Genomic DNA, 26,683 nt, shown 5'->3' with positions numbered 1-26,683 from the left:
ATTTCTCCTTTGCTCCTCCCCACATGCAGCTAATTCACCAGGAGGGAATCACAGATTTTTGCTAACTAGGTCTACTACCAATTCATGTTAGCTAATCCCAGAGGGCTCCAATGAATTCTTTGATGCCAGAAAAAGTTATCTTACCATAGCATTCCAAACATTTTAGTCTGTTTTTCTCAAGCCTCCTATTAGTACTGTTCATGCAACTCACTAAATCCTTAACTTCTAGAGAGCCAAGCTGGATTTGAACTTCTTCAACATCTCCACTTCAAACAAATATGATCATCAATTTCTGCGGCTCCTTTCTTTGTCATCATTTCATAAATACGTAAACCTGTCTGAATTGCGAATTCTTTGCTCTGGCTTATGATTCCATGTGCATGTTCTATTTCTCTTGTAATAAAGCTAGTTGCTCTCATGAGCTTATGATGCTTTTGGTTAATAATACTTGGACTAGAATTCTAAAAAACCCCTTTTTCAAATTGACAACATAAATCCAACTAACAAATAAATTATGCCAAAATAGTGATTCACATATTCCCCCCACAGTATTTGACAAAAAGTGTAAAAAAAAATTTTTTTTTAGAACTTGTACGAAGCAATATATGTAATAGGTGTTAACATAGTAAGAAGCAAAGAAAGACGTAACTATCATAATATATAACTATGGGAAAGGTTTCAAACACCACACTGACAGAAACAACTTGTGAAATTTAATAAAGATCTATATAGAAAGGCATTAAGAGATTCTATTAGAAAGAGGTAGTGCCCACAATAGAAAACTTGAGTCATAGCACCTAACAAAGTGCAATAAAAAAGAAATATATAGGAAAGAATCCAAAAATACAGGAGCATATTAGAAATTCTAGATTCCCAAACTTAAAAACTAAAAGCAAAAATCAAAAGCTAAAAGGGATATAGGAATCAAAGTAGAGGAAAGGATAAAAATAATTTATAGCAATCAAAAACTTTATTACAGAAACCTGGGAAACAGAGAAATCAGAAGCAAGAAAGAATTCCTGTTGGAGGGGGATGTGGAAAGTTTCTAGTCATCTATATAGCCTAGAGAAAACCAACATAACAACAATACAAGTTGGGTAAAACTGGAGACAAAAAATTTGCATAGTGTTAATAAAATGATCAACGAGCAATTATAGCTTAAGAAATGACTGAAATGTGAACTTCTCTGAAAAACTTCAAAGTGATAACCTGGCTAGTAGCCATAATTACTGGCTAAACACTTCCCTGTGGTACATGAACTACTAACAAAACACTTTACCAACTTCCTCTCAGAAGCAAGCATAATCCGTTCTTTCTTAATAGAGGTCATAAAATATATTAAAAGATCTATAACATACAAATGAAAGTATATTATTTGCCAAAAATTATGCTAAGCCCTGAAAATTAAAAAAATATAAAGAATGAAACTGTCCCTCCTCTTAAGGAGTTTACTTTCCAGGAGACAAGTATATATATATGATTACATATAGAACATAATATTTAGAGAGAGAACATGTAAGTAAATAATATAATTAAAAAATGAAAGACAGGGAAGAAGGGTATTAGCAGTTGAAGGGTTCAGGAAGAGGTTTATGGAGGATGTGATGGTTAAACTGTGTCTTAAAGGAAGATTGATATCCTATGAGGCAAAAATAAAGAAGACATGAATTTCATGAATTGAGGGTGGCTGGTAAAAAGTCACAGATTCAAGAGCTGAACAGTAAATAGAGTATCATATGTGAGGAACAGAGAAATAGGGGATGAGATCAAGGGAACACCTATTAATAGCTTATTATGTCTCTCACCTATTGTGCTAAGTACTTTAAAAATGTTATCTCATTTGATTTTCATAACAACCCTGATGGGCACTTGTATTATCCCCATTTTACATCGGAAGAAATTGAGGCAGACAGAAATGAAGTGACTTGCCCCAGGTCTTTCTGACTCCTGGTTTAGTCTCCATCAACAGGGCCATCTCCTTGTCTCAAGCAGGCCAGTTTCAAGCATGCAAGAAGGGTAGTAATGTACAACAGGACTATAAAGATAGATGAGGGTCAGATTGTGAAGAATTTTAAAAGCTAGAGAGATTATATTTCATTCTAAAGGCAATAAGGGAGTCACTTAAGTTTATTGAGTATGGAAGTATACAAAACATTCATGGCTTGCATTTATTTTAAATCCATAGAACACTAGAAAACTATGTTGACCAAGGAGTCAAAAAGTCCCAGGGGTGTAAAAAGCATCATATTATTTAACTGGTAATTACTAAACAAGCTGCTAAAATGGCCATAACATTTTTACTACTTTGGTTATCAGAAAGCTCTTAATTCTATCTGAAACATGTGGCTTATTTGTGTTCTCCAAAGAGAGTATATAAAACAAGCCCAAGTATAGTAAGAGAGCTGTAGTATTCGTGTTCTTTTTAAAACACAAAAAAAGTCGAGGAGAGTTAGCGCAATACAAGCCATTTTTTTTTCAAAAAGAAGGTTAAAGTTGATTATTATTTCTACACATATTAAATCTATTATCATTTCCTCTATAGAGAAATAAACATTGCTTCCAAATTAAAAACAGACTGAATCCAAAGCAACTTAGCAATCATTTGATATACAAGAATAGCATCAAATTACATGGCTACATTCACAAAACATTAAATAGATTTTTTTCTTCTCATGAAATTTTTCTCCATAATTATCACAATGTTATTTGTAATCACTAAGTGTAAAATTCTTATTGTATGACAAAGAAAAATAGAGACAGATTTCCATATTGAATCAAGAGGCCGGGATGAATCAATTGAAGAGATGATACAAATTTTCTCCAAGTAACATTTAGCATTAAATATATCAAGAAGAAAGCTATGTCTAAATGCCATAAACCAAACATATTTAAATCATTTAAGATTGACAATCACAATATACACTATTAAAACTGTAAAATGAACCATAAAAGATTTGTAAAGTACTATAACAAATACCCTTATATTTTAAATAGAACCCCTTATTAACAACATCAGAATATAAATATTAAACTGATCAATAGAGATCCTTAGAGAGCACATCATAAAAGAAGCAAATAACCTAGAGACAACAAGGTACTTTTCTCACAAGTTTTAATTGTTATCAAGTTCTTCCCATTTCTATTCTCACTCACAAGTGTTGATCAGAATATTTTCCTGAAAGTTATTCTATATTTCTTAACAGAGTTAAATCTTCTTCCCATGGACTTGAACACAATATAAGATCAAAAATCTTTGTCTTACAAATGTGATACTTCTGCCTGGGCAACCATTCCTGCCTCTACTTTTTTCAGCTGCCTGCTACTAACATAATGCCCCAATCACGTTTTTTAATTAAATTTTATTTTAAAATTGTCAAGCATTTATTTTTCTCTCCATCCCACCTCCACCATCTCCATAACCTACGCAATATTAAGAAGCCTAGGGCCCACTACCCTAAGGCAGCTATATAAAGATTTCCCATCAAAAAGGAGGATAATTGATTTTTTTTTGAAGCCAGAAAATTACAGAAATGCTTTTAAAACAAAGAAATACTACTTTATTGAGCAATAATGACCTACAAAATATTTAACATTCAAGAATTTTAAAACAACCTCTATACAAAATATCTGCATGAATTCAGCTAATGACATCCAACAAAGAAGTATCAAAAAAATAGCTGAGGAATGTAGAAATGGAGGAATTGTGGAAATGGAGAGTTAATTATGGCAATTCAGGACCACGTCTTTGCCACCAGATATTGTGGAAGTATTATCCACAAGGAAACCATATTTAGTAATTACTGCAGGTTATATAAGAAAATGGAACAACTTGGAATATGGATATAAAAATCACCAAAATGTCTACATTCTTTGACCCAGAATTTCCATTACTATGCATATGCCTCCAAAAAGTTCATCAATTAAAAAAAAATCCCACATATACCAATTTATAGCAGCAGTTTAGTGGTAGAAAAGTAAATATATATATATATATATATATATATATATATATATATATCATCATTTGTGGAATAGCTAAATAAACTGTGGCATATTAACACAATGGAATACTGTTGTGCTGCAGGAAACAATGAATTTGATGAACACAGAGAAAAGCATGGAAAAGCTTACATGAACTGATGTAAAGTGAAACAAGCACAGGAAAGAAAACAATATATATATAACTAAAATACTGTAAACAGAAAGAATAAGAGCACCTCAGAGATGGGATGTTTAGAAGTGTGAAACATGGCATATAATTTCAGATTATTTTAAATATGTTGACCAATTTTCCTGTTTTTTTTTTCCTTCATTTTCTTTTAAAAAATTGTTGTTGTTGTTATGGGTAATAGCTCTTGGGGAGACTGAAGGAGGAGAAAAATGAGGAAACAAGTAAAAAGCAAATCAATTTTTAAAAATAAAAGCAGGTAATGATATACTGAACTTCTGAACTAGTATTTAGACTAGTACACCACATAACATTTATAGAATTGTATATCAAAAGGAGGTGTGACAAGAAGTCCAGATGGGATCTCCCTATGGCAGACAAGTATCACACAGTTCTGGAGTAATGCAGCATTGCTAAGTGATTTTTCTCATGTGGTATGGCTTCCAATGCCAAGTTTCATGCAGTTTGCCTAAGGTCTCATACATAAAGAACACAGAAAAATATAAGCATTAGTCAATTTCTGGCATGAAGTCAATTTTGTTAAAAGCATCTTCTAAACTCTTACCCTATTCTTTGAGAACAGTCAAAGTTACACTTTGTATTTCACCACTAATGTTTGCAAGTACTGGCACATAATAGTTACTCAATGAATAAATCTGAAAGTACCTTTCCATCATATCAAGTTCAGGCTTGCCTCATAAAGAATTTCTTAATATGAAATAAAATTCACTCTTTGCAGATAATACAATAACATACTTAAAGAATCCTTGAGAATCAACTAAAAAACTACTTGAGATTAACCTTAACAAAGTTGCAGGATGTAAAATAAACCTACATAAGTCATTGGCATTTCTACATATTACTAACAAAGTCAAGTAACAAATGATAGAGCAATTCCATTTAAAATATTGTAGACACTATAAAACATTTGAGAATCTACCTGCCAAGACAAATCTAGAAACTATATAAACACAATTACAAAACACTTTTCACACAAATAATGTCAGACCTAAATAATTGGAAAAATATCAATTGCTCATGGGTAAGGCAAGATAATATAAATTAATTTATTTAGTTAGTGCCATATCATATCATACCAATCACCAAGAAAATTGTTTTATAGAAGTACAAATAATAATAACAAAATTCATCTGGAAGAACAAAAGGTCAATAATATCAAGGGAGATAATAAAAAAAAAATACAAAGGAATGGGGGCTAACCAAACCAAATCTAAAACTATATTATAAAGTGGCAGTCATCAAAAAAAGTTGGTACTGGCTAAGAATTTCTTATGGAGTGGTAGATCAATGGAATTGGTTAAGTACACAAGACACAATAGTCAATACCCAAGTACCCATTTGATAAGCCCAAAGATGCTAGTTTCTGGGCTAAAAACTCAATATTTTTCAAAAATTGCTGGGAAAACTGGGGAATAGAATAGAATAAAGTAGGCACACACCAACATTTAACACCCTACACTAAGATCAGATCAAAATAGGTACATGATTTGGACTTAAAGGGTAATACCATAAGCAGATTAAGAGAGCAAGTCATAGTTTACCTGTCAGTTCTATGGAGAAGGAAAGAATTTATGGCCAAACGGGAGATCGACAACATTATGAAATGCAAAATGGATAATTTTGACTATGTTAAATTACAAGTTTTTGCACAAAGCCAATGCAACCAAGATTAGAAGAGAAGCAGAAAGCTGGGGAACAGATTTTATAGCCAGTGTTTCTGATAAAGGTCTCATTTCTAAAATATACAGAAAATTGAGTCAAATTTGTGAGAATATATGTCATTCCCCAAATAATAAATGTCAAAGGAGAAGAAACAGGAAATTTTCAGGTGAAGAAATTAAAGCTCTCTATAGTCATATGAAAAATGTTCTAAATCTTTATTGATTAGAAATAACTCTAAGACACTACCCTCACCAATCAAATTGGCTAACATAGCAAAAAAAGAAAATGATAAATGTTGGAGAAGATATGGGGAAAACTGGAACACTAATGCATTGCTGATGGAATTGTGAACTGATCCAACCATTCTGGAAAACAATTTGGAACTATGCCCAAAGGGTTATAAAACTGTGTATACCCTTTGATCCAGCAATATCACTACTAGATCTGTAACATCCCAAAGAGATCATAAAAAAGAAAAAAGGACTCGTGTACAAAAATGTTTATAGCAGCTCTCTTTGTGACAAAGAATTGAAACTTAAAGGGATACCCATCAACTGGGGAATGGCTGAATTAAACTGGTATATAAATGTTTTGGAATATTATTGTTCTATAAGAAATGATATACAGGCAGATTTCAGAAAAATCTGAAAAAACTTACATGAACTGATGTTGAATGAAATGAGTAGAAGTAGCAGAACCTTGTATATAGTAATAGAAACACTGTGCAATTGATTGACTTTGATAGACTTTGCTGTTCTTAGCAATACAATGATCTAAGACAATTCTAAAAGACTCATTCATGATTAAAACTGCTATCCACATACAGAGAAAAAACTACAGAGCCTGAATGCAGATGAAAGCATATTATTTTCACTTTTTTTCTTTCCTTCTCATGGTTTTTCCCTTTTGTTTTGATTCTTCTTTCACAACATGATTAATGTAGAAATATGTTTAATATGACTGTATAAGAATAACCTATATCAGACTGCTTGCTTAAGAAGGAGAGAGGAAGAAAGAAAATGGAAAACAAAATCTTTTAAAAGTCAATGTTGAAAATTATATTTACATATAATTGGAAAAAATACTACTAAGTTAAAAAGTAACCAAAAATTGGAGTTTCTTCATAGAGATTTCTGATATCTAGATTCTATTCTATCCATCTGTTTTGTCCACTGAATAATTGTGGACCTCATAGAATTTTAAAATGCTATGATTATTACATCAGCTATGTATCTGCACTTTCCCATTCTAACCATTTGATTTGTGGCAATTTCACTCTATAAAATTTTCAATTTTCTAGCCACAAAAAAACTTTATTTGTTAAATTTGCTGTTCTATAATAATAGGCTATTATGTGAAACTTTTATCTATTTAACCTCCTATATTAAGCCAAGGACAAAAAGTGTGAGGAACAATACTTTAGCATCGGCAACAAAGGTCTCTAATAATAATTATTAATATTTCTAATAGTAGTACTACTATTACTACTTCTATCACCACCACCACCACTACAACAACTGTATAGCAAAGTACTTTATAAATATATTTTACTGTAACAATTCAGAAATGTTGATGTTATTATTATAGACATTGTATAGATGATGAAACTGAGCTAGACAAAGGTTATATGATATGCCCAGGACCACAAATTATCAAATGTTTAAGGCTGAATTTGAACTCAGGTCTTCCTGACTACAATTCAGTCCTCTTTCCATGGCACCATCTGGCTTTCCTTTAGCTCTTATAAAAATCAATAACCAATTCCTTTATTAATATAATTTTACTAAATTACCTTGGCAAAGGTTTTCTTTATCTGCAAATCCTTACTAAGAAATTTTTCCTTCACAATTTCTCCCTTCCTATCTGTAATGGTATGTCACATGAGAGACATAAATGAAGAGACAATTGTTAATGATACAAAGAAGAGCTTCTGTTCTCTAAAAATTACCAATGTGCTTTTCAACGTATTCTAGTCAAAAAACAAAAGAAGCTATGATTGATATAATGCTGCCATGAAGCTACTATTCATGTAGGCAAATGATATGTGCCATAAGTGAATGTTTTCCATTAACATGATAGAACAATGATATTTTTTATAGGCTAGGTGTCTCCCACATGGCTCATTTCCAGTTAAGACAAGAAATCACAGGGTAGGTGTGGTCAGGTCTTTAAATTCAGAATATATTCACAACAAAGTACATCTGAGTACTAATAATGTAAATAGGGAAATTTTTACCAAGTAAATACTAACAAAAAATAAACACAACATGTTTAACCTAGCAGTACATTCAATACTTCAATACGAATCACCATAATCCTAACAGTGGTATTATAGAACAGACTAATGGGCTTGGAGTCTGGAAAGAGAGTCCTGGGTTCAAATATTGTCTCTTATTAGAATTTAGTCAAATTGTGTTAACTTCTATGAATCAGTTTCTTCATCTTTAAATAGAAGGCTCTATCTAAAATGGTTACTATAAGGAATAATTGAGGATATGAATAAAGTGCTGCCTCATGCCCTATAGAAGGACTTATTATTTCTATTCCACCGAGGAATAGATATAGCATAATAGACAACAATATTATAATATTATGTAGATAATGATATATATATATAACATTATAATAAGTCATTATTTACATAGAACACAAGGCAAGTTTTCAAGGCACTTTATGCATATACTCAATTACTGTTATCTGTTACTTCTAAATCTTAAGACCAAGAAAAATGAAAATAGTCTTTCAGCCAAAGAATGAAGTGTTAGAGGTCCTGGGACGTTTTTATGATGCTCATGGAAAAGGAGCAGCATGTGAGTTCTTTACAGTAGGGAGCATATCTTAATTATAATTTATCATTATTTTTCCCACACCACCAACTATAAAGCTAGGCAAATAGCAAGTGATTAAATATTTGTCGTATGACTGGAAGAATAAAAGATTCAACCCATTATTTCTAGTTCATTTTTTCATCTACATGGAATACTCAATGACCTGACATATAAAAAATGAACAAAGAATACAAAAAGATAACTGATATATAGAGTACATAGATGGAGTATTAGGGCCTCATTTATTCACTGCCCTAAGATTTGAGAGAAAAAAATAGCGGTCTTCTCTAAAACATCCCTATAAATGAGAATTGACAAGATAAAACTGCAGTTGAGGATAACCCACTCTAATATTCCCTCAGATTCCTGGCAATAAAGCAAATGGACAAGGAGATGGATGAGGGTTCTAGGCCTTTCCCAACCTGCTCACTAATGCACTGACAACTCTCTTTACAACACTGTTCACTGATATCCAGTGCTAGGTTAATGATTAATACTGTCTTAACCCCAAAATATCAGCTCTCTCACCTGTTGTTACTCAGCCATAATCTTCAAGAGTTCCCTTTTAAAAATCAAATACTTTTAGTAAAAATAGTATTTGAGATGAATTCTAGAATACCTTCTGCCTCTATGATTCCATTGATAGGTCGTGACTAAAGCTACATGGCATAGTGGATAGAATGCCAGGTCTGAATTCAGGAAGACTGACCTCAGACACCTAAGTGCAACGTGATCATGGACAAGTCACTTAACCCTGCTTGCCTCAATTCCCTCATCTGTAAAATAACATACCATTCCAGTATCTCTGCCAAGAAAATTGCAAATGAAGAGTCACAAAAAGTCAGACATGACTGGAATGACTGAACAACAGCAACATGACTTAAGTGGTTTAATTATCAATAACAATGAACTAACAACTGAGACCAAAAATACTTGCATTAAAATACATAAAGATATTGAAGAATCCTCCCCATCTCTAGCAAGGAAAGATGCCAAAAGATGGAAAAATACACTAAGAGGGGAAGGAACACATTAAAACATAATTTCACAGTTTTATCTGTGATCAGCCTAGCTGTGTCACTCATTTCTCATGCAATTTGTCACAGAAAGGTAACTTTTCTAAAAATTCAATTTTCAGACATTAATTCCTTTTTCAAATTGAGAAAAAAAGTATTCATAGAATTAAATAATCTTAATAAAACTGTTGTTCAGTTGTTTTTTATTCTTCTCCTCTTGGTGACTGTTAGGAGTTTTTTTGTTTTTTTGTTGTTGCAAAGATACTGGAGTAGTTTGTTATCTCATTTTCCAGATGAGGAAACTGGGACAAACAGAATTAAGTGACTTGCTCAGGGTCACACAGCTAGTAAGTGTCTGAGGTCAAATCTGAATTCAGGAACTGATGTTAAGCTCAGTATTCCATACACTGTGCCTACCATGTAGAATTCTACAATAGTTCATTGCTATATAGAATATCTTTATTTTTATCTTTAGATATTAGAAGGAAAGAAAAATTATCTTCTGTTATGAAAAGTGAATCCTAGAGAGAGAAAGTGAGGTTTTGGCTCTGGAGCCAGATAGGACATCAAAAACTACCTTGTCCATCTCCTTCCTTTTACAGATAAAGAAACTGAGGCCCAAGGAATTTAAGTGATTTTCCCAAAGTCACATACTTTGGAGTCAGTCAAGACAGAATACAAATTCTGGACTTCAGGCTCTTCATACTTACAATGCTGCCCAGAGACCAATGGAATAATACAGATAATAACTCTCATGAAATGCTCAGAGAATTCCTATGCAGCCATTCGGGTATCATACTTTGTTTATCTTCATGCTACCATATTTTCTTCAACTCGGTCACTACCCTCATTTTATCAATGCATGTCATGTGCTCACTTTTTCCATTTTTCATTCTCTGCATATAAACCTGGAAAACAATCAACACGACATTTTCTCCCCCAAAAAAGAAAACTTAAATAATATAACTTTATGAAGAAAAAGAAAAAAAAAACAAGTACTAATCATTGTTCTTCTTTCTATGTATTTTGAATATTTCTAATGGATTAGAATTTAAAGGTCAACCTGCTGGGTTTAAAGAGAGAGTAATATCTATTCCCCAAATTTAAAAGTTCAGATTTTTTAATCCAGATTTATTTTCTTTATTAATACAACTTAACTGCATTCTATAAAAGTAACTTGTACTCCTTATTTTGGTGAGGCAAAACCAAAAGGTGAGTATAAAGTTTGACATTCCATAGTCTTCCAATCAACGTGGCAAAGACAAGAGTATGAATGACACATTTTCTCCAGCCAATCAATTACAAAACATTTTTTAAGTTGCTACTATGTGCCAAAAACTGTGCTAAGCTCTGGGTAACTCAAAATATAACCTTGGTAATGGTCATCAATATAGCCAAACTCCTATAATTTATACAGTGTTATTTTAAAGAAATTCCCATAACTGCTAGAATAAAAAAAAACAGAAAATTTATTTGATAAGAAAACATTGTGATGCTCTATGCCCAAATTTTCAGTTCTTAAGAAGTAGCCTTCTATTTTAGTGCTATGCATTAAAAATTCTTAGCACCACCACCAACAAAATATTTCTTATTCAAGCAAAAAGCATGCATATATCTATGTATATTACTGATGAAGTTATGAAATGGTACAACCACACTAGAAAGCAATTTGGAATTATGCAAATAAAGTGACTATAAGTCAAGACGCTTTGGATAGACTCTCCATATTGGGCTTCTACTCCAAAGAAGCTATTGAAAGGAACAAAGTCCAAAATATTTATAATAACACCTTTTGTGATAATAAAGACCTGTGAACAAAGTAGATTTCCACTGATTAGGGATTAGCTAAACTTTATTGTGCTATATGATATATATGAAGTATAAGTATGAAAAGATTTATATGAACTGAGGCAAAATAAAGTAAGCAGAGCTAAGAAAATAATAAACAATAATTACATAATGTAAACTGAAAAAACCCAAAAATCAAAAAGAAATATGAAAAAGCATGATTCAAATGAAATATGAGAAGACAGCCCTAACAAACTCCTTAATGGAGATAGAGAAACCCACAGGCATTACGCAATGCACATTTTTCAGAGTTTTTCATTGTATCAATTCATTGTGCTGATTTTTTTTCCTCTTAAAAAAATTTTGTTATTTGGGATGGCTCTTGGGGGATTGGTGGAAGAGGAGAATGGATTAATTATGATGATGTAAGAAACAAAAGACATTAATAAAAACATTTTTTAAATAAAAGAATTATGGAAAAGCTGAAATATGTCCAGAGATAGTCAAACAGGAGAGGGAGCACTCTTTAAACCATGTCAAACAAAGACTGGTTGAAAAAACCAAATAATGAATATTTGGCCTGGAAAAGATTCTGATTCAACTTCTTCAATTACTTCAAAGCTTGTGGAAGAAGCACATTTAGCTTGTGTATCTAGAAAGTGGAACTAAGACTATGAAAAAAGTTAGGAAGAGGCAAATTTCAACCCTATTCAATTAAATGCAGCAAACATTAAGTACCTATTATGTGTTGTAGGTATCCAGAGAGAAAAGATTTTGATAACACTTGTGCTTACTAACTGCTAAGGACCTTTTAGAATAGGACTTTTAAAATTAATTGGAATTCAACATATGGTGGAACACCTTATACCAGTCCTGGGGAACAGTGTGAATAAAGGCTGTTCAGGGGGTGCATGGTGTGTTTGGAAATCAAAAAGTAGATCAATTGGTCTAAACTTTACAGTATGAGAAGATGATAATACAAGATAAATTTTAAAAGGTAAAGTAAAACCTATAGAGGGCCTTGAATGACAAGATAAAACAAGGGAAAGATTGAAGGAGATCTGTGTGAGATTATAAATTGACTGAAAAGGAGAAGTAGAGAAATAGAAAAAAGAACAGATGGAGCAAGATTGTGAAGACAGTTGAAAAGGATGTGAGTGATCAACGAAAGAGCAAACCGCATTAATCTTGGCAAGGAACAAGGATATCTATTCCCAAGATAGGATATAAGAAGATAAAAAGAGGCAAAGAAGTATGAAGAGCCAAGTAAAAGAAAAAAGTTAAGGGAGCTCTGATTAGAAGCCTTCAATCTTCCCAAGGAAGTAGGAGCTATATCTGCTATAAATATTTGAGAAGTTTTGTTTAGTCAAGTCAACAAGCATTTTTTAAACACTTACTTGGTGCTAGACATTGTGCTAAACTCAAGGAATAAAATAAGCAAGCAGAAATAAATTAAACCCTAATGTTCATGGACCTTATATTCAAATGGGTGAAGGTAACACGTAAAAGGAAGTTTAAAAAGGAGATGGAGAACTGTCGGGTTGATGAAAGGCTTGAGAAGAGAGGAAAACACGGTAAATAAAAGGAAAGCAGAATTGCTGAGAAGTGAAAGTATAATAAGTTATTTTATCATAAACTCATAATATAAGGAAATTACTTGAGAAAGAACTTTTATACTACCAAAATTATAATGTCCTACTTTATAAGATCATTTAATTTCTCATTGCTGAAGATGTTTAAGGACAATACTATCTCAAGGAAGTTGGAGAAGGGATTCTTGAATGAGATCAGAGATTGCAACTCTCTTTCAATTCTCTGTTGAGACTCTCTTGTCAAACTCTCAACAATTCTGTCACCCAAATCTCCTACTTAGTATGATTCTAAAACACCTAGAAAATAGCTATTAGCACTTACTGGTCTTTAATTTCTTCATATCCTGCTTATGTATCAACAATTCATCATCTTGACTTCTAACTGAAATGGCTTTCATTCTGCAAGGCTAGTAAAAATTGCTTAACTGCTTATAAATCCAAAAATTTTTTCTCAGACCCTTCTTGATTTCTCTGCATCATTTGACTCTGCTTTCTACTCTATTCTCTTGTACACTCCCCTGCCCCTCCTTTTGTGAAAAAAGTTCTGTTGATTCTCTTCTTCCTTAGTTCCCTTTGTTGGATCATAATCTATGACTCTCCATTGTATGTGTGTGTATGTGTCTTATGTTTCTATCCTAGGTGTACTGCTTTTTCTTGATATATTCTGTCTAATCTTATCAGTTTCCTTAGATTCAATTATCATTGTTATTAAGATGAGGCATATGTATACACACATACACACACATATATATATACATATAACATATTGGGGGGGGGTGCTGTATCCAGATCTCCTTTCTCTTTCCTGGCTCTGGTCTTAATGGAAATTTTTACCTGATTTTCCCATAGCGACCTGTAACCTATTATATCCAAAGGAGAAATAGCCATTTCCCTCAAAAGAAAACCTCAAGCCTCTTCATAATTTTCTTTTGTGAAGAAATTACTATCTAATGAGAAAATATGATTACAAAATTTGTAAATGCTGTCAAATGTTATTGCTGGATTTACTATTTTGCTTTGTCACAAGAGAGTATCCAAGGAGTGGGGGGGGGTTTATCATGAAATGTTGTTATCAAAATAAAAGGCTTTTGAAAGACCTCACAAAAATAAATAATAAGAACAGAAAAGCCAAAATAAAATAATATAATCCAAAAAGAGAGAAACTGCCATTCATCCAGTCACCATGGCTCCTAACTATAACCATCCATAATTCGTTAATCCTTTCCTCCATATTTAATCAGCTGCCAAATTTTATCAATTCAATCTCCACATCATTTTCCATATCATGACCTCCACTATCAATCAGGCCTTAATCACCCATACTCTATTAACAGAGTAGCCACCTAATGAGGTCTCTCTACCTTATTTCTTCCCTCCATAACTCCACTGTCAAACTGATATTATTAAAACCTAATCTGACCATGTCTTTCTGCTCAATTGCCATTTGCAGCTCCCTATTACCCAGAGGAAAAAATAGAAATTCTTTGGTGGTACTTAAAGCTCTCCATTTTCTGTCTTTGAACTTTCTTTCCCAGAGTGATTTTCCATTTCTCTCATTTATGTATTTCATAGTTCTGGCAAATTCATCATATGCCATTTTCTTTTTCTTTTCCTTGGCTCAATCAACAAACTCTCATGCCCGGAATGCGCTCTTTCTTCCCCTCAGCTTCTTGGAATCTATAGCTCCTTTCAAGACTCCTAAACCTCTGCTCAAAATTACCTTGTGTATATGATTCTGTACGTGTGTATGTATATATGAGTATATATATATATATATATATATATACTTATATATATATATATACACATATGTATATGTGTGTATTAATCTGTGTAGATACTTTTTTCCATCTAATTCCACCTCTACCAACAGGATACAAGTTCCTTGGGCAAGAGTGATTTCATCTTTCCCCCTTTATATTCCCAGAACTTGGCACAGTGCTAGGCAAAAACAGTAAGTCACATAACTATACTCTAAATAATTTTAAATTGTGGCTCATTTATTACCAAAGTCAGTCCTCAGCCTTTTCTACCTTTTCTTCTCTCTTCAATGCAGAGGAGCTGCCTAGAGGTAGCCAGGTGGTACAATGGAGAGAGTTCTAGACCTGTGTGTTCAAGTCTATGCTCAAACACTAACTGTGTGACATTAGACAACTCAACATCTCTCACCTTCAGTTTCCTCAGCTGTAAAATGAGGATAATAATAGCATCTGCCTCCAAAGGTTGTTGGGAGGATCAAATAAGATAATATTTGTAAAGTGCTTAGTACAGTGCCTGGCACATAGTAAGCACTATATAAATGTTAGTTATTATTATCAAAATGGAGATAATAATAGATTGATATATGAGTGGGATGTGAAGAAATGAAGACGATATGTGCTCACAGTTATTTTCTACATATTTAGAATCATAGTAAGTGGGGGGATTGGGGTCACAAAATTTTGAGAGTTGGAAGAGAATTACAGTTCCACTTTGGCCTAAGACACAAATGTTCAAATAGGTCTAAAAACAGACAAAAAATTTAAAATAAGTGAATGCTATTTTCCCATTCATGTGTATTTTGGTTGTACTCCCATGTCACGTGTCCCCACCACATACTTCAGTTTGTGTATTTCAACAGACAGATATTCAACAGATTGATAAAAGAAAAAAATACCAAAAAAAAATTAATTATAGGGTCCAGAAGTCATTCTTCATATAAGTATCATAGACATATGTAAAGACAGCTTTCCCCTTTCATTTTTCTTGGCCACTTGTTACCAAATATAGGCAACTAACAATAACATTAGGATGCTTTCAGCCACTAAATCTGCAAAGGTCAGCTACCAAAGAATCTGTCCATCTGTTGTGTTGATTGAACAGTGAAGAGGTTGGAAATTATTCACTGGTTTACCCGCTGAAGTTATTCTAAGAAAGATTTTGCACATGTAAGATATTGTGAGAATGCAATATCAGTTCTATTGTTATGATGTTTATCTTGAAATAAATTTTTTTGAAATTTTCACTTTTGTTAATATTTTTATTATAGTTATCTTACAAATTAAAAAACTTTAAGTGATAATAAAAATGTTAAAAATAATTACATAAGCCAAATAAATTAATGTTAAATACAAAAGATAAGTAATCTATGGTTATATTAAAATACTATTTTAAAAAGAAACACTACTTGTTCAACTTTCTTGTATTGATCTAGGCAATTTTTTTTAAAGTAAAATTGTCATAAATATATTTAATATCTCCTGAAAGTTAATGTCACTTTTTACATGACTTTGTTCATTCTCAGCATGTCAGCCATGCACTCAGAAGTAATCTGAGCTTATTATATAATTCTTCCTAGTCTTCTCTCAAGTTAACATAATTATATTAAATTAAGAATATCATATATAAGAAGCTTAACTACAATATTTGCAACTATTTTTCTTACACTGATTTTTTTGTGGGTACAGAGATTAAATATGCCATACATAAAACCATACTGACTTGTCATCTAAGAATACCAACTAAAAAAAGCCAAGTACAATGTATCTTTGTTTCATGTTTTTGTTGTTATTAGAGCAAACTAAATCTTTTGTTAACTGTTCAAAATGACTTGGGAGCACTTCATTTTGTCCCAGCATAGATGCTGAACTGAGAGTGATGGCACCAGTCTCACTCTTAGAATCAATTGCTTCTTCCCCATTAAGATTTTTCAAGTCATCTTTTTCTTACCACAAGCAATGCCATCTGACTCTTTTTGAGCAAGCAATCATTAATTGCAGTGATGAGGCTTCTGAATAGTGGACAATCTTTTGTTTTCTGGAATTTCTTGACCTTAAAATCTACCATCTAACTGATCACTACGTCCCCTGTGCTCAGTTGGCACACTGAAGTCACCAAAATTTCAAATATATGTTGTCTTAATTTTGGTACTTCATAGGATTTCAGTTTTTGTTCATAGTCTGTATTTGATGTTGGTGAATAAGTAGTAATTTTCTTCAAAGTGGTTTTCTAGCTTTCCATTAAAATGTTTCTCTGCACCTTTGGATATGTGATAATGCTGCAAATTCTGTTATTCATCTCTACTTTGATCAAGAATTTGTACGTCATGCATATATCTATTTGTGACTTCATTATGTTTCATTTGTTTCAGGCTTATCAATACAAGCAAGACTTGATTTCTTCAGTAGCTGCCAATACGTTCAACATTGGATTGGATTTTTATATTTTCTTCTATTTTTTCCTTTTATTGGTTTTGCTTGACTGATTCCTCATGTCTAATTGAGTCATTCATTTCCATTTGTTCAGTTTTGATTTTTAGTGAATTATTGCCTTCATTTACTTTTTTTTTAGTTCTTTTTGAATTTGCCCAATTAAATTTTTCAATGAGTTGTTTTGTTCTATGGATTTTTTTTTTTCCATTTCACAAATTCCAATTTTCAGGGGGTTGTTTTCTTTTTCCATTTCACAAATTCTGTTTTTCAGGGAGTTGTTTTCTTTTTCCATTTCACAAATTCTGTTTTTCATGGAGTTGTTTTCTTTTTCCATTTAGTCAAATCTATTTTTTAAGGAGTTATATGTTTTTTCCATTTTACTTAGTCTATTTTGTAATGAATTTTTTCCAGATAATTTTTGTGTTTCCTTTTCCAAGCCCTCTTACAAAGTTCTCAATTCCTTTCCCAATTTTTCTTCTAGCTCTCTGTTAAGATCCTTTCTAATTTCTTCCGGGAGAGTCTTATATGAGGGGACCAATTTATATCACTCTCTGGGGCTTCATCTGGAGACAATCTGCTTGTGGTCTCCTTAAGGTTTGAAATCTGTTGTTCTCTTTCACCATAAAAACTATCTACAGTCAAAGTTCTTTTTGCTTTTAACTCATTTTTTTTTAAACCTGAGATCTGCTTTTAGGGCAAGGGAGATTATCCAAGCTTCCTCTACAAACTGATGACTGACTTCAATGCTGGATGGACATGCCCAGGTCCCATGAGAGTCTGGCATTTGGGGGTTCACTATTGATCTTTTGTGTTTGTGTTGGATATTTTGCAACTTTTCTGCTAATCTACTGGCTTGCAACCAAGGCAAAATCTACAGCCAACACTGCTGTAGATTCCTCCCTGTAGATTCTCCAGTGCATGAAGTCCCCACTGCTCCAGTTCTGTGTTGCCTGCCCTTGGCAGCCATGATCAGCCTGCTTGCACTTGGCCTGCCTCCCTCCCTGTCCAATTGAAACAGACCTTTCCTGGTGATCTTTGAAATCATGTTCTGCTGATAATTTGTTGCACTCCTGATATTCATGGGTTCTGCCAGTCCAGAGTTAATTCAGAAGCTGGATTTGCTAATTAGTTTGCAGGTCATAGGAAGAGGTCAGAAAGAAACGTGTTCCTCTCCATCATCTTGGTTCTGCCCCAGATGGGATTTTTACATTGAGAATATCAACATAAAAACTAAAGTTAATAGACCAGTAGGGAAGAGCAGCAAAACACAGTAAGTAGAGTGAATTTAACCTGGACCACATGAATTCTAAGTCTTTCTCTTGACTCTGTAGTTGTGTGATTCCAGACAATTAACCTCTCTGAATCTCAAGGAATCCTCTAGAACTTAGTTACCAAATCAAAGAGCATTTGACATCTGTTTCAAGTGGACAGAGTCTCTAAATAGAGCTCTTAACCCCAATATATTTCCTTCATATATTCTCACAGAGAATTATGTGATTCTTATGACTATTGCTCCCTTTTCTGATGCCTTTCATTAAGGAAAAAGAAGGGATCAGAATACTGAAAAATATTTTGGCTTTTTTTTTTTAACCCACCTCACCCACTACCTTATCTTCTATCACCCCTCCCCCCTTACCTTTTATTTTTCCTAGTGTTTCTGCCCTCCCCTCTATCCAGCCTCTCCCTTTTCTTTTCTCTTTCTGATCCTGCTTCTTTATAGGATTAGATAAATTTCTACACCCAACTGAATGATTAAGTTATTCTCTCTTTGAGCCAAAACTGATGTGATCAAGCTTCAGACAATGTTCATCCCCTTCCCTTCTTCCCCTCAATTATAATAGGTCTTCTGTGTCTTTTCATGTGATATAATTTGCCCCATTATACCTCCCCTTTCCTCTTCTTCCAGTACAGATCTTTTGCCACCCCTTAAAGCAGGGGTCCTCAAACTTTTAAAATAGGGATCCAATTCACTGTGCCTCAGACTTTTGGAGGGCTGGACTATAGTAAAAACAAAAACTTTGTTTTGTGGGCCTTTAAATAAAGAAACTTCATAGTGAGGGGGATAAACGTCCTTAGCTGCCCCATCTGTCCCACAGGCTGTAGTTTGAGGACCCCTGCCTTAAAGTCTTATTCTTTAATATCATCACATCAGAGTCCTTTCACAACCCCTCCCTCCATCCATGTGATGCCCCCTTTGTCCTAATAACAACTACATTTCTTAAGAATTACAGACAGCATTTTCCCATCTAGGGATGTAAACAGTTTAACCTTTAAATAATATATATTTTCCACTGTTTACCTTTCTATGCTTCTCTCGAGTCTTGTGTTTGAAGATTAAATTTTCTATTTAGTTATGTTTTTTTCAAAGTCTCTTACTTCATTGAAGTAAGAGTTACTGCTTACTTCTTTTAAGATCCATCACCTGCCCTGAAATATGATGCTCAGTCTCTCTGGGTAGTTAATTCTTGGTTGTAATCCCAGGTCCTTTGACTTCCAGAATATATTCTAGACTCTCTGATCCTTTTTGTAGAAGCTACCAGATCCTGAATCAAAGACTGGATTCAAATCCCAATATATAATATTGAGGAAGTCAATTCATATTCTAGTCTTATATTTCCTAATCTATAAAACTAAGTATCATCATTAAACACCTTCTTAATTATAAATGGTTTGAGGCCATGAGTTTATTCACATATATTTTAGGTTAAAATAGGCTTTTATGAGAACTTGATGGCTTACTTTAAAACTGACCAACATGTAGACATTTGGAAAACAATCTATTTCCAAGTTGAATTCTAGCTAAAATATCATAATCAGTACTTTACTGGGGGAGTTTCAAAACTATTTGGCAGATAGGGAAATTGAAATATAAGATAGTAAGTGACATTCTCTGCATCATGCCAAGTTTAATGAAACTAAATCTTGGAACTCACAAATTTTGTCTATACCAACTATATGTATTTTTAGACCCACAAAGTCAATCATAGATCTAATTATGGAAATCATTTTAAATGCTGGAAAAAAAAATCTCTGGCTCAGAATTAAATGGCAGCATTTTGACATATACTCTATATGTTACACACCATTAAGTATCAGGCACTGTGCTAAGAAAAACTATAGAAACAGGAAAGAGTGTCAGTTGTCAAAGAAATCACAGTCTAACAGGAGAAATATGCAAACAACTAGAATAATACATAAGGGATTTTACTACCTACAAGCAAATTATATATATTCAAAATAATTAATAGAGACCTAGCGTTGGCATTAAGGGAAATTAAGAAAGTCTTCTTATGAAGATGAGACTTTGAGAAGCTAAGATTTGCCAACTCACCGAAGCATTATTTTAACTTTTAATATACTCTAAAACAAAGTAATAACATACTTTTGCCAATAACATGTTGCTAACTGCAATCTTAGAAACTTATTTCCTCACCTCTGTCATTATACAAAGACCACATACTAATTATGTGTCTAGATAACTAGAAGTCAAAGTATCCCAATTGCATGCCTTCAATTACTCAAAGACAAAAATTGCAAGAAATACAAACTGACCTTCATGAGATGCTGATTTATCCACTTAGTGAAAGTTTTCTTTTGAACTTTGTCTCGTTCATCTGAAAAAAAAAAAAAAGAATTGTGACTATTAGTAAACATATAACTACCTGAAGATTTATAATAATGTGTAGAAATAATCCAACTGTATCTCTTCATGTATTGAGTCTATGCATATAAAAAAAAAAGATGGTGCAAAAGATGCTATTTATCATTTCTATTAGCCATAACCAAAACTTTTTCTACTAGACCAAACACAGAGAAGATAGAGAAGGGAGGTAGCTGCACAGACAAGATTTTGACCATGAGAGTTAGTCATGTTGGGAGAGGAAGTTGGCCCAGTTTCTAGATAATCCAAATCCACCCCATGCTCATATGGGGACTGAAGATCGTATTTACTACCTCTAACAAGTTAAATAAAGAAGGCTGGAGTATCAAATCAGTTATAAGGTAGGTCCTATCAGCTCCATTACTGCTCATTCTTTCCTAAGGCTCAATAGCAAAAGTCACTTTGCCATTGATACCCACAAGATATGATGGACACCACCGAGAATTATGCAAGAGTCCTGTTTTTTTTCATGGAGTCACAAATATCTCTGTGTGTCTCTCTGTGTCTGTCTATCTGTCTCTTTTTCTTTCTCCCTTTCTCCTTCCCTCTCCCCTTTTCTCTTCTTTCCTCCCTCCCCTTTCAGTTTCTAATCCTTTGTTCTATAGATAAACAATTTCTTTCTCTATTCTCTACTACCCATCAATACTACATCCAGACCTCAAGAATCCTTTTCAAGCCTTTCAATAACAGCGCCTTATTCAAAAGTCTGTCCAATAAAAACAAAATGGTCACCAATATCCAAATACAAATAAAACCAAAATCTTAGTGTAATAGTACTATAATCTTTTATTCTTTATCATCTCTCTAACAAAGCTGAAGACATTTATCTCTCTTTTAATATATAGAATATTACAGGCATCAGGAACAGCTGAGTGTGGAATTTTCCACTACTAATGCAGGTTGGCACCTTCTCTTCATTTCATAATCTTAGATATCTTGCCTAGGGCAATGAAAAGTTAAATGATATATCCAGGGTCCCACATCTAGTATGTTGTCTGAAGTGAGATTTGAACTTAGGACTTCATGAATCCCAAGTCAGTTCTATCCAGTACATTCTCACTAAGACTTAAAATTATGAATGCAGAAATGCAGTCCAGAAAAGTGTTTGCCAGATTATCCCACTCACAGAATATAAAGTTCAAAATGGCTTTTACAAACAATTATCTTTAGGATCCACAGCCTCAGTCTCAACAAACTTAAAAATCAGTTTAAACACTAGCACGTTACATACATGCAACCACACACATAGTCACACATCTCATTTTCTATAATTATTATCCTCATATGGAGATACAACTGACACATGATCCCAAAGAAAAAATAAAGGAGTATTCTGTCCCTAACCTGTGACTTAACACAGTCAAGTTACACTTATATCATTTAACATTTGCTGAACATCAACACCCAAGATGTCTTAAAAACAATTGCCCTCACAATCATGATATCTATAGTTTTTCATGTCTTAAAGCTATAACATTAACGAAAATGATTTTTTCCTAAGACATATGTTTTGTATGTTCTACCTTCAAAGTGTTAAAGGAAACTGAAGTATCAAATCAGTTACAAAACAGATACTATTAGTTCCAACACTGCCCACTCTTTCCCTGAAACTCCATAGCAAAGGTCACTTTGTCACTGACACCCACAAGGTGCTATGAACATCACAAGGAACTATGCAAAAGCCCTGGTTTTTCATGGGATTACAGACAAGTGACTTGTGATGTGATCAGATGATGTGGGTTTAACAGTCAGCATTCTAGTAAACTCCTAAATATTCTACTTAACAACTATTGGAATGATTAACACTAAGAGAGACTGCATAGTAGTACTTTAGGGAGAATTCTTTCAGACCCTAGAAAATAAAACACATTTCATAATTTTGGAAAGACAGATGGGAGCATGACATCCTAAATATGTACCATTTTACCTAACAAAAAAGGCAAGAATATTGAGTCACTTTTAATTTTATAAACTGAATCCCCAAAGACCTCTGATGTTTAAATGTGAAAGCCATCATACATAATATGAATTCTGATTTCCTATATGCAGGAGACACAGTTGTGTTGGGCCATCTCCTATGGTAATAATTCTATGCTGCCCAAATCACTGGGCCATTTTTCATCTAAAATTAATATCCTAGACATGGTTAATGATAATGCTGCTACTTCTCAGAAACCAAATATCAAAAGGCAACTCTTGAAGGGTGACAATGACTAGCGCTAAGGGAAATCTAAGCAGCCCATTTTTTTAGATATTAACTTTTTGTTTCTAATGCTTCTCAACTTTTTAATATTAACTCAATCTTTCAAGTAGCAAGTATCAAAAATGTGTAATAACTTAGATATGTTTATGGTCCAGTTTAGATTACAATTTTTTAAAGAGTTTTTCTGTCTGCTTTTATAATCCTTCTGGACTACAAATCATAATCTGCATCATTTGCAGACATTCCTGCTTCACTACAGACGTTTCTCAGTTCTCTTCAATTCAAGTTGCCTGAGAACTTCAAAAATGTTTCATGACTTATTTTGTCAATGTAACCCCATTTCCTACATAAGCAAGATGGGGAAGGATAGCCTTATTTCTGAGGTTAAGAGATGTTCCCAATGAAAATAATAATTAAATTGCAAGAAGACATCAAGAACCAATTTCATTTTTTCATTTGATAAACCCCCCCAATTTCCTGCAAAATTGGAATCTATGCTCAGTGACATACATTCATGAAAGCCTCTACTCCAAAATAATGGTAACACATTACTTAAAACCAACAGGAGGGTGCAGGTGGGGAGGGGGTGTCTTTAAATAAAGGAAATGCTCATTTTCCTCATTCACAAAACAAGGAAGTTGGACTAGATGATGTTCTTGGCTTTTTCTAGCCCTTATGTCCTGTGATTTCCTATAAGTTGACTATAAATAAAGTTTGTGGCCCAAGAAAGGCTAGTTTTATTTGCTTTACTTTTTGTATTAAAAATATGAATGTTATATGAAAAGATGCTCCAAGTCATTACTAATCAGAGAAATGCAAATTAAGACAACTCTAAGATACCACTACACACCTGTCAGATTGGCTAAGATGACAGGAAAAAATAATGATGATTGTTGGAGGGGATGGGGGAAAACTGGGACACTGATGCATTGTTGGTGGAGTTGTGAACGAATCCAACCATTTTGGAGAGTAGTTTGGAACTATGCTCAAAAAGTTATCAAACTGTACATATTCTTTGATCCAGCAGTGTTACTACTGGGCTTATATCCCAAAGAGATTATAAAGAAGGGAAAGGGATCTGTATGTGCACGAATGTTTGTGGCAGCCCTTTTTGTAGTGGCTAGAAACTGGAAATTGAATGGATGTCCATTAGTTGGAGAATGGCTGAATAAATTGTGGTATATGAATATTATGGAATATTACTGTTCTGTAAGAAATGACCAACAGGATGATTTCAGAAAGGCCTGGAGAGACTTACACGAACTGATGCTGAGTGAAATGAGCTGGACCAGGAGATCATTATATACTTCAACAACAATACTATATGATGACCAGTTCTGATGGACCAGGCCATCCTCAGCAACGAGATCAACCAAATCATTTCCAATGGAGCAGTAATGAACTGAACCAGCTACGCCCAGAGAAAGAACTCTGGGAGATGACTAAAAACCATTACATTGAATTCCCAATCCCTATATTTATGCCCACCTGCATTTTTGATTTCCTTCACAAGCTAATTGTACAATATTTCAGAGTCTGATTCTTTTTGTACAGCAAAATAACGTTTTGGTCATGTATACTTATTGTGTATCTAATTTATATTTTAATGTATTTAGCATCTACTGGTCATCCTGCCATCTAGGGGAGGGGGTGGGGGTAAGAGGTGAAAAATTGGAACAAGAGGTTTGGCAATTGTTAATGCTGTAAAGTTACCCATGCATATAACCTGTAAATAAAAGGCTATTAAATAAAAAAGAAAAAAAATATATGAATGTTAGAACTTCTCATTATTCAAATGAAATCAAATTTAGGCAGTAGAAATGAAAAAGCTAAAAATATATTTAGAAAATATTTTAGATTCAGGATTTTCAAGTTGGAAAAGTCCTTAAAAATCCTCTATTCCAGATGTTCACAGACTTTTTTTCTTAAGGAGAGCTATCTGAGTTTTCCAAAGTATTAAGCTCGTTGATTGGGGCAGGGAAAGGAAAGGCTGAGAATGTTAGTCACTGGCCTAAGCAAAAGAAAAGTGACTAGTAATAATAAAAATAACAAAAATAACACCAACACATTCATATCACTTTGAATTATGCAAATTCATTTTTTTAAGTTGAGGAAGCTAGGTAAGAGATACTCTCTACTGGAATTAAGAAGGCCTTAGTTCAAATCTACTCTCAGATACTAGCTTTGTGAATCTGGTCAGGTAGTTTCACTTCTATTTCTTCAACTATAAAATGAAAATAATAATGGCATCTACCTCAAAGAGATGTTATGAAAATCAAAGGAGATAATATTTGTAAAAAAAAAAAAAAGTTTCAGCAGTTTTTTCTAGGTCTCTAGATCCCAAACATCTGACGTACAAAATCAATATTAACTTCCAAGGGTTGAGATTTATTTCTTTTTATTATAATTTTCAATTTAAAGGAGATGTGAAATTTACAAGGAAATGCATTTAAAAATGTTTCCAAACAAGAGGAAGGAATTTCTATACACATACTACATTCAAACAAACAAATAAATAAACAACAATAAAAATAAGGACTTTTTTCCCCATTTACCATCTCTCAAAATTTAATTCCCACTCATCTACATCTGAAGGAAAAAATGATTACTGAGTTCAACTTTTCCAATACACTTGAGCAAAAAGTGACATTATCAATTGGAAGCTGAATGTTGAAAAATATTTTTAATCAAATACAATGAGAAGCCTGTTGTGTATAGAAGACTGTACTAGGCTTTGGTGTGGAAATGTCCTCAGAAAGGCTTACAGTTTTATGGAGAAAGTAGGGGAAAAGCTAGGGAAATTGGGACAGGCAAGAGGATGAAGGAGAGGAATGGAGATATATTTTGAAAGTGACATTCTAAAATAGAAAAGCTTAAGAAATTAAGTATGGGGGCAGCTAGGTGGCACAGTGGATAGATCATCAGTCCTGAAATCAAAAGGTCCTGAGTTCAAATATGAACTCAGACACTTAACACTTCCTAGCTGTGTGACCCTGGGCAAGTCACTTAACCCCAACTGTCTTGGGGGAAAAAAAGAAATGAAAAATCTGGATATTACCTGAAATTTTCAAGTTATTAATTGAATGCTATCATGTATGACATTAGCGTTAGGTGATCAGATTATTATTTCTACTATCTTATCAACATATTCTAAGTCTGTTATTGTTGAATTGTGTCCAACTTTTCATGAGCCCATGGACCAGAGGTTTTCTTGGAAAAGATATTGGAGTGGTTTACCATTTCCATCTCCAGTAGATTGAGGCAAACAGGTTAAATGACATCTTGAGGGTTACATAGGTGTCTGAGTCAGGAACTGAACTCACAAAGATGAGTTTTCCTAACTCTAGGCCCAGCACTTTATTCCCTGAGTCATCTAGTTGCCCACATAATTAAACTTAATTAGAGAATGATTTGCATTGGGATTTACCAATCCACAGAAAGGGCCAGTAGGTGGTAAAGTAGATTAAGAATACCAGGCCTAAAATCAGGAAGATTAATTTTTCTGATTTCAAATCTGGTCTCAGACATTTACTAGCTAACTGATCCTGAGGAAG

The 26,683-nt window shown here is 33.4% G+C and overlaps 1 protein-coding gene across 1 annotated transcript in view; it reads right to left on the bottom strand.

Annotated features, from left to right (window-relative positions):
• The window catches only part of DST (dystonin), a 575,913-nt gene that overhangs the window by 296,127 nt on the left and 253,103 nt on the right, over window positions 1-26,683 (bottom strand). Inside the window, 1 exon segment of the mRNA XM_031964703.1 lies at window positions 20,818-20,879. Within this exon segment, the coding sequence (XP_031820563.1) occupies window positions 20,818-20,879 (62 nt within the window).

The sequence above is a fragment of the Sarcophilus harrisii genome, chromosome 4 (assembly GCF_902635505.1).
Source record: "Sarcophilus harrisii chromosome 4, mSarHar1.11, whole genome shotgun sequence".
NCBI classification, from domain to species: Eukaryota; Metazoa; Chordata; class Mammalia; order Dasyuromorphia; family Dasyuridae; genus Sarcophilus; species Sarcophilus harrisii.
The sequence above is the reverse complement of the archived record's forward strand: the minus strand, read 5'-3'. Positions and strand labels throughout refer to the sequence as shown.